Genomic DNA, 10,357 nt, shown 5'->3' on the forward strand with positions numbered 1-10,357 from the left:
GAGCTCTCTTAAGTGCAGTTGGAGTCCAGGAACCCAAGATGGACCACATCAGCAGACATCTTTTATTATGTTTTTCTGTTTGAAGGTAGTTACAGACTTGAGGCCTTCTTTAAAACTCTCGTTAGGCATGAATCCTGTTTTGTTCATTTTCTGTTAGTATATTAATATGTGCTCTTCCCTGCCAGGCACAAGTATGGATTCCACCTGCTAGTTGTGTACAAGGACCTGGAAAAAGTCAAGTTCACTGGGATATGGGACCTGGGGAAGGGGAGTCTGGGGGCTGGTGAAAAAGACTCTGATATTGAGCCCAAGTGGACTCTGGGGTCTCCAGGTAGTGGACAGGGACTTAAGGTTCCAGACTCGCTAGCAGCCCTTTCTCTCTCAAGTATTTTTATTTTTCTGCCCCACAATGGAACTTGGTTTCCCACCCACTCTGTCTGGGTGCGGCTGTTTCCCCATTTAACAAACCTCGTCCAGGTCAAGTGTGCATTTTGGCTCTGTATAATTCAGCCAACACTTAATTTCACTTTCACAAACAAACCAAAGAGAGGATCCTGGCATTTGGGAGCTCCACTTCCTTCTCTCTCCTCCCTCTGAGCCTACTTCTTTTCCCATTGGACAAAAGGACTGAGCCTTACCCCATCTGGACCTCGAGAGGCGGCTGCGGAACCGGCGAGACCACTTTCTGGCTGCTGCACCCTGAGGTATGGTGGTGAGTAGAGATAAGGGGAACTAGAGAATTTAAGGGGAAGGTCCTTTCTGTTCCCCAACTCTTCCCCACCCCAGGAAGGATGGAGAATAAACTTACTGACCCATGGTTTTCAACTCCCTTAGCATTTGTATTGGTTACATACTGCTGCATAACAAATTGCCCTTGAACCCACCAGCTGGAAGCAACAAACCTTTATCATCCTCTGGCTTCTGTGATTTGGGAATCCCCGTGCAGCTGAGCTGTGTGGCTCTGTCGCACAATCTCTCACAGACCTCAGAGAGCGGTATCGCCTGGGGCAACAGTCTCTTGGCTTAACTTGGGGGGGGGGGGATTCTCTTCCAAGGTCACTCTGCGGTGGCCAGGATTCGGTTCCTCAAGAACTATAGGCTGGAGGCTTCCTCCAGTCTCCTGGCCATGTAGGCCTCTCCCTAGAGCAGCTCACAACATGGCAGCTGGTTTCCATCAGAGCGGGAAGATGAACGAGAAAGAGAAAAGGAAGCCAAGGTGTATTTGGAACCTAATGCCAGCTGTGACATCACATTTGCTGTATTCTGCTCACTAGCAGCGACTTGCGGGCTGCAGCCCACACTCGAGGTGAAGAGGATTACACAGGAGAATGAAAGCCAGGAGCCCTCTCTTAGCTACCCAGTAGAGAGGTCAAATCCCACATTAATGCTAGAATTACACTATTCACCTTCCTACAGCTTGCTTCTCCCCCATATCCATCCTGAACAACCCTGATACATTCTCCAGGCCTCAGAGTAAATGTTGCACCCTCCAGGATTAACTTAAGTGTCTCCCAGACATGCCCATGTGACACCCTGGACTTCATCATAGCCCCTACCTCCCTGCAAGTTACATGGGCTGCCCTACATGCCACTGGTCTGCCTCACACGCCTTCTGTAAACTCTGTGAGGACAGCAGCTTCATCACCCCTCTTCACCGACGTGGACCCAGACCCAGGCGTAGGGCCAGAAATATACTAGCCACTCCGTTAACATTTACCACATTTAATAAATGAGTCTTCCCATGATACGCTCCATTACGTCTCTCTTCTGATTGGAACTCCTCAGTGGCTTCTCATTACAAAGAAGAGGGAGTCCATACTCTTAGAATGGCATTCAGGCCCTCGCCCCCTCTGGCCCGGCCCCAAGCCCTGTCACCCCAAGACACACACAACCCCATCGTCAGCCTCACCTAACGCCCACCTCTTCTCTGAGCCAGATGTGCCCAGGATTTCCCACCTACCTCTGCCCTTTTTCCACTTCACGTCTGGCAGATCCCTGCTCCTCCTCTAAGACCTAAACCCTCCGGACATTAAGGGGGGGAACTCAAAGGGGGAGATGAAGAACCGTGAGAGACTATGGAATCTGGGAAACAATCTGAGGGTTTCAGAGGAGAGAGCGTTAGGGGAGGGGGTAGCCGGGTGATGGATATTAAGGAGGGCACGTGTAATGAGCACTGGGTGTTATATGCAAATAATGAATCATTGAACACTACATTAAAAAAAACCAAAAAGCCCGGAACCCTTCTGTTCGCTCAGGCAGCCCCTTGGCCCCCATTGCCTGCCTGCTCCCAGTAGAACTTGTTCAGACCTCTTTTGAAAGCCCACCCTATGTTGTCTTGTATCTAGCTGCTTACCCCTCTGTCTCCCTGGCTAGACCATGAACTGCTTAAGAGCAACAAACCAATATTATTCACCTTCTAGGGCTACTATGAAGTAAGTAGAATGCAAATATTTGGAGAATAAACCGAAGAATGGTTGGCTACTAACACACTCACACACACACATACACACTCTCATGCATTCCCTTTGGATCCTCCTCTCTTCTCCCTGAGGAAGAAAGATGATCCTCCTTAAAACTAAATGCAATTGCAATGCCACATGTTTTGGAGAATTGAGTTTAAAATATTTGCAAACGTCTTTTTTTTTTTTTTTTTTTAAGTAGGAGCCCAACATGGGGCTTGAGTTCATGACCTTAGAAATAAATCCATATATCTTTGGTCAACTGATTTTTTTTTTTTTTCCAGTGGACCAAAGGCCCTGCATGGAGCCCATTGCAGGACTTGAACTCACAACCCTGAGATCAAGACCTGAGCTGAGATCGAGTTGGATGCTTAACTGACTAAACCACCCAGGTGCCCCTTACAAAGAAAGAAGTCTTATATCATGTTGTTCAGATGTTTTCCTAGCACAGAACTCCACATGCCATACACCTGTGCCTTCAACTTGACACTGTAAATAATTTGAACCTTATGCATTTCTTGTTTTGTTTATATAAACTCCTCATAAATAAATATATAAATTCCTCAATCCCTAGAGCCTAAAAGCACCAAGTGCTCCCCTGAAGAGCCTAGAAAAGAAGCCTCACCCAGAGGAGCTTATGGTTACTTTGAGTTGCAGAAGACAACTTCTTGCTTCTTACAACGCCTTCAAAACGCCTATCAAGAGGAACAGATAAACACAGTGGAGCAAAGGGGAAAGGCAAGTGAATCACTATGGCTTTAAAATGTTTATAACCAAAAAAATAGCCATGTCATATATTTCTCCATTTGGATGTTGTGTTTTTATGCCCAGTGTGGGGCTTGAACTCACAACCCTGGGATCAAGAGTTGTGTCCTCTACCAGCTCTGCCAACACAGGCACCCCTCCATTTGGATATTAAACCAACCATGCTGAATCTTTTATTGTATTTTTACAGCTTTTCTGTGCCCCCCAAAGATGTCACAATAATTTGGAGGAATGGAGTAGATATTACTTCCCCCATTTATTATGAAATTAAGTATAGAAAAATGAAGGGATCCCTCCAAGCTTCCATAGTACAGGGAGAGCTTGCTGAGAGAGGTTGTAGTTTTGTTCCCTGGGCTTTGAAACCACACACCATCCACACCAAAATCCCACATTCTGGCTGTCCCGGCTGTGCGACCTTGAACATGCTACTGAAACTCCCTGTGTCTCAGTTTCCTTATCTGTAAGCAGAGAAAACAATAGGGTCTGTCTCCTGGGTTTTTGTGATGATAAATGGGCAATCATTAATTCCCTTGTGCAATCATTGAGAAGAAGCCTGCAAATCCATGATAACTACACTTGTTTTTCTCAAGGATCACCGGGAATTGAGAAGTGCCTGGACTATTTCAGCCACTAGTAAAACCACCCTCTGAGTAGTCGGTCAGCCTCAGCAGGTTCAACAGGGTAAGGAATAGAAGAGTTTAGTGGGGACAGAGTTCAGAAAACATAAGAGAAATGCACCCCGCATCCTAGAGTCTGACCACATATTTGCACATTATAGGCACTGAGTGAACCTGTAGGAGACCACTGGTTGGGGTCTGATCAACACAGTGCTCTTCACACCTGTTTGACCACAGAAAGTTTATTTCTCCCGAACACAAATTATTCAACAAGACTCGTGTCCTGCAGAAAACACCGACCTAGTGAAATATTGCACTAGAACACGGGAGAGGCCCAAAGTATCCATAAGTGAGCCAAAGAAGATACTTTCCAGTTCTTGTCTTTTTGTTTTTTCTTTTCTTTTTTTTAGGTTTTATTTATTCATTTGATGGAGAGAGAGAGAGAGCACAAACAGGGGGAGCAGCAGGCAGAGGGAGAAGCTGATTCCCCACTGAGCAGGGAGCCCGATGTGGGACTAGATCCCAGGACTCCAGGATCAAGACCCCAGCTGAAGGCAGATGCTTAACTGACTGAACCACCCAGGTGCCTCCCACTTCTTGTCTTTCAAAGGAAGATGGGAACATTTCAGTTCCATGTAACACGAATCCTGGTCATGGTTTCTGCCTTCTAAGCCTGTGATACATTTTCAGAAAAAAAAAAAAAAAACAAAAGAAAAAATGTAGCAAACATTTTATACTTTTTCAGATAGGAATCAGAGGTACAAAGAGCTCATTCTTCTGCCTTTACAATCCCCCACTTCAGGAATGCCCTTCCTGGGCGCCTGGGTGGCTCAGTCCGTTAAGGGTCATGAGATTGAGCCCCAAGTCAGGCTTAGCTGAGTCTGCTTGTCCCTGCCCCCCCCACACCCTCCTGACCTCCACACCCCCCGCACATGCACTCTCTCGCTTTCTCTCTCTCTCTTTTTCAGATAAATAAATAAAATCTTTTTAAAAGAAAGAAATGCCCATCCTGCTCCTCTTTGCACACAGAGACCTGGACACCTGCATGGTCAGCTCCAACGCCACCTCCCCAGACACACTTGCCTTTATTCCTTTCTCTGTCCCTCGTCAGAAGCTCACTGCATTCTTTCACTTGCCCTTGGGCTATCATGGTCGGTGTTCTTCAACACTACCAGACTTAACTTCCTACAAGGCAGGAGCTGCCTCTTACCTCTCTACATCTTGCCCCACCTGCCACAGGTGGGTACATAGTACATAGCAGAGTTCAATAAATAGTTGTTTACTGTCTTCTTAAATGTCGTTGGATGAATGAATCACTCATAATTTTTTTTTATTTTTATTTTTTTAAGTAAGCTCCACACCCAACATGGGACTTGAACTCACAACCCTAAGTTCAGGAGGTGCACACTCCACCGACTGAGCCAGCCCAGCACCCCAATAAATGACTCACTAATCAGTGGGCAGAGAAATAAATGAACTTCCCCCACCCTACAAAAAGACAGTACACTATCTATGTTCTGATGTTCCAATGCCATTACCCTGAAACAGGGATCATCCTACAATAGTTACGCTCCCGCTCACAGCCACACTACAGTCCTTTCCCTACGTGGTGTCCAGCCAGTGTTTATCTCCACAGAACGAGCTTTCCTCAACCTGAATCCAGATTTGAACCAACATTACCCCTCCCCGACCCAGAGAGGCTCAATTAAAAAAGCAGTCCTCCCAATTATGTCCACTTCATGTCTTCGTCCAACTGGGCTGCCATTACAAAGTACCATAGTTGGGGTGGCTTTGGAAACAACAGAAATGTATTTCTCACAGTTTTGGAAGCTGGAAGTCTGAGGTCAGGGTTGGGTGAGGAACCTCTTCCAGGTCACAGACTTCTTGTACCCTCACATGGTGGAAGGGGCCAGCGAGCTCTGTAGGGTCTCTTTTATGAAGGCACTAATCCCGTTCATGAGGTCTCCATCCTCATGACCTAATTACCTCCAAAAGACCCCACCTCCTGATATCATCCCACTGGGGATTAGAATTTCAACAGATGAACCTGAGTTGGGCGGACACAAATATTCAGACCATAGCATCTAGGGACAGAGAGAAATGTGAGACTTGTGAGTGTGTGTGTGTGTGTGTATCTGAGACAGAAGGAACATGAGGGGAGGATACCCAGTGGGCCTGGGGAGAGTGAGTTAGACTCAGACTAATAACTAATGCAGAGTCAGATACTAAGATGGAGACAGATTAGCTCTGGGTATAAAGGTAAGAAAAAAGAACCACAATTTTTAAACTCCAGCTCTTTCCCCATCACTTTTCCCAGGAAGAAGAATTTAGGATGAAAGAGAATTCGAGAAGGTAGGAGCCCAGCATTTGCACCACAGGAACCAGTAGAGTGGTTGTGATGGTCTCGGTTTGATGTGCATCTCATTCTTGGTTCTGCCCCTGCTCACGTGTACATATGACCCTGCTAAGAACCTGAGAACTAAACCTAGACTCTACACGTAATGATGAGGATAAGCAATGACCACATCCACGGTTGTCATCTCCCTTTAAAAGTCACAAAGTATTTTCACATTGGGTCCTCACAACTACCCCAGGTTTAAGTCTGGTGGGCATTTTCATCCCCATTTTAGAGATGAAGAATCCAAGGCTGAGAAAAGAAAAATGACTTTTCAAAAATAATATAACCAGGAAGAAGTAACAGTACAAATCCAGTGACCTCTTAGCTCCCACCTCCTCATCTTCCAGAAAGAACACTCATTTGTTTCTTCCCAGCAATGTTGGAGAAGAACATCCAGAGTGTTCACTGTAGTTAGGACAACAGGAACCTGATCATTGTTCTCTTCAAAGCATCCTTAAGCTCTCTGTTTCTCATGCTGTAGATCAAGGGGTTCAGCACAGGGGTGATGAATGTGTAAACCACAGACACTACCTGGCCCCTCTCTGGAGAGTAGCTGGAGCTGGGGCAAAGGTAGATGAGGCTCCCACATCCGTACTGGAGCAGGACCACAGTCAGGTGAGAGGAGCAGGTGGAGAAGGCCTTGTGCCTCCCCTCTGCCGAGCGGATCTTCAGGATGGCGGCCACGATGAAGACGTAGGAGAGAGTGATAAGTAGGAAAGGGATGGTGAGGACGGTGACACTGACCACAAACAGCGTGACCTCATGGACCCAGGTATCTGCACAGGCCAGTCTCATGACAGGGAGGACATCACAGTAGAATAGGCTGATTTCTTTGCTGCTGCAGAAGGGGAGTTGGAAGATGAGCACAGTCAGCTGCATGGCCAAGATGAAACCCAGCACCAGAGACCCCAGGGCCAGCTGGACACACAAGCGCCAGCTCATCATGAGGGTGTAATGCAAAGGGTGACAGATGGCCACAAACCTGTCATAGGCCATGACAGCTAGTAAAATGCAGTCAGTGCTGCCCAGGAAGATGAAGAAGAACATCTGGGTGCCACAGCCAGGCAGGGAGATGAGGGCTCTCTCCGTGGACAGGATACTGGCCAGAGTCAGAGGGGCAATGGTGGAAGAGTAGAAGATCTCCAGAATTGCCAAGTTGGCCAGGAAAAAGTACATGGGGGTGTGCAGAGAACGATTAATCCAGATGATGAGAGAAATGGAGACATTGCCGCTGATGCTGACCAAGTACATGATCAGGAAGGCCACGAAAATCAGCATCTGCACCTCAGGCAGTTTGGAGAAGGGGTGGAAGTGGAAGTGAATCATCCCAGTTTGATTTGCACTCTCCATGTATTCAATGAGTTGGGCCTGTTGATGGTAACCTGATGCCCCCTGAGGATAGATTAACGTCAGGACACAAAACTCCTGCTGGGTGACCCATTCAACTCTTGGCTTCTCCCTTTCTTGAGCTCCCCAACCCCAACCGTCTTTTTCTCCAGGCTAAACTCCACAATTGGGGCACCTGGGTGGTGCTCACGGTCGGTTAAGCATCTGACTCTTGGTTTCAGCTCAGGTCGGATCTCACGGTCCTGAGATGGGGTCTGTGTCAGACTTCATGTTCAGTGCAGTCTGCTTGAGATTCTCTCTCCCTCTCCCTCTGCCCCTCCCACTTGTGCGTTCTCGCTCTCTTTCTCAAATAAATAAATCTTTAAAATAAATACATAAGTAAATAAATAAATTCTGCAACTCATTTCCAAATCAGACTTTTTGTTGTAATCACCCAGAAGTAGTTCACCTCAGAAATCCTTTTCTTTTTTATTATATTAGAATATACATTGCATAATATTCATAAGTTTAGCCATGTCTAAGTGTACAATTCAAGGGCATTAAATACATTCACAATGTTGTGTAACTGTCACCTCTACCCATAACCAAAACTTTTTTATCATCCCCAACAAAGACTGTGTACCCACTAAACAATAACTCATCATATGTTCTCCTCCCAGCCTCTATTTACCTCTATCCCAATTTCTCTCTCTCTCTCTGAGTTTACCTATTCTAGGTACCTTCACACAAGTAGAATCATACAATATTTGTCCTTCTGTATCTGGTTTATTTCACTAACCATAATGTTTTCAAGTCTATCCATGTGCTAGCACATATCAAATTTCCTTTATGTTTTATGGCCGAATAGTATTCTATTGTGTGTATATACCACATTTTGTTTATCCATTCATCTGTTCATGGACACTTAGTTTGTTTCCACCTCTTGTCTCTTGTGAATAATGCTGTCATGAACGTAGGTGTGTAAGTATCTGTTGGCATCACACTGAAATCTTAAGTCATAGAATACCATACCCAGACCACAAATCTCTCTGCTCTCTAATTCCTCCCCTGGTTCTCAAGAGCACAGCTTCTGGGATTAGAACCTACTCTGGGATTAGACCATCTAGGTTCTAATCCCTGATCTGCCACTGACCAAGAGTATGACCTAGAGCAACTCATTGAAGCTTTCTGCTTCAATTTCTCTATCTATAAATATAACAATAGGGCAAAACTCCAAAGATTGTTTTGAGAAGTAAACGTGTCTGGCCCCTAGTAAGCGCTCCATGATCGTTAGCAATAATCATTAATATTTCATTTCTTCCACCTCTTCAAGACCAACTTGATGCTTCTGGTTCCTCCAAATAGGCCTTCCCTTCCCACCCAACCAAGACCTGTGGTTTATCTCTTCCATTAGTCTTTTGTCAATACTGCCATTATCCTTGGCTCCTTGACTTTTTGTCAACCCAATTGTCTTCTGTAATATCCGACATACCTATTCCAGGCTGAACAGAACTAAAGATTGCAAAATCCTGCTGAATGGGGCCACAACAAAGGGACATTACCAACCCCAGCATTGTCCCCAGTCCTCTAAAGAGCTCCTCCTTCTGGTCCCTACCAAGACTAGTGCAAACTTCCCTGGTCTCTTCAAGTCTTCCCTCTGCTACCTCCTTCCTCACTAATAGTGGATGACCCAGCCTCCAGTTTCGCAGAAAGACATAACAAAAGCTACTTGGAGGCAGCCCTTCATCACCCTCGCTAGCACTGGACCTAGAAGATAGGACCTATAGCATATCCATAACACATTCCCTCAATCTTACATCACCCTCTGATGCCTCCCTATCTCCTGCCCATTATGACCATTCCCTACTCCTTCTTTAGTACAGGCAATCCAGTTTCCATCTTACTCCTTGAAACCACTCTAATGACCGTCACCAATGACTTCCAAATCATTGAATCCAACAGCTACTTTTGACTTGATCAGCATTGCATTTGAAGCTGTCAGATACTCCCTACTCCTTGAAATTCCCCACCCGTAGCCTCTGGAATGCTACTCTACCCAGACTCTCTCCTACCTCTCTAGACACTTTTCCATCTTTTTTCCCTTTTCCATTTCTGTCACTTCCAGAGACCACTCTTTCTCTTAATAATTTTGTTGGTTATTCTAGGCCGGCTTCCTGATCCACTCTCCACCCTGCTCTGCCCCACCGAGGCTAGTCACTAAGGATTGCATTAGCCAGTCTCCCTCATCTTGTGGTTTCTGGTTGAATTTGGCCAATGAGAGGTACTGGCAGGAGAATGAAGAGTAGCATCAAAAAACACTAGGATAGGGCGCCTGGGTGGCTCTGTGGGTTAAAGTCTCTGCCTTCGGCTCAGGTCATGATCCCAGGGTCCTGGGATTGAGCCCCACGTCAGGCTCTCTGCTCAGCAGACAGCCTGCTTCTGCTTTCTGCACCTGCCTCTCTGCCTACTTGTGATCTCTGTCAAATAAATAAATTTTTTAAAAATCTTAAAAAAAAAAAAACACTAGGCTATTTACCCTCCCCCCAACACACACACACACACACACACACACACACACACACACACCATACTACATCTCTTGCAGAAACAAAAACTGACACTTTGCCTTTCTTCCAATGATTAAGCAATTCATGATACCACAGTAAGAAGGGGGAGGGGACCACATAGTAACCTGGGCTAAACTAAAGTGAGATCACCCTGACTGGTTTAAGGATGCCCCAAAGAATGCATTTTTATTATTTTTGCTATGCTGATGTCTGAAGATGTGTCAT

The 10,357-nt window shown here is 45.8% G+C and overlaps 1 protein-coding gene across 1 annotated transcript; it reads right to left on the reverse strand.

The window, feature by feature from the left end:
• Window positions 1-6,650: 6,650 nt before the first annotated feature.
• On the reverse strand, window positions 6,651-7,589 carry LOC308351805 (olfactory receptor 10V1-like; the record flags this gene model as incomplete). Its single annotated transcript, XM_080817739.1, has 1 exon — window positions 6,651-7,589. One exon carries the CDS (start codon window positions 7,587-7,589, stop codon window positions 6,651-6,653), a length of 939 nt encoding a protein of 312 aa, XP_080673865.1.
• Between the last annotated feature and the right edge of the window lie 2,768 nt (window positions 7,590-10,357).

Source organism: Martes martes (assembly GCF_963455335.1).
Source record: "Martes martes genome assembly, chromosome: 10".
NCBI lineage: Eukaryota > Metazoa > Chordata > Mammalia > Carnivora > Mustelidae > Martes > Martes martes.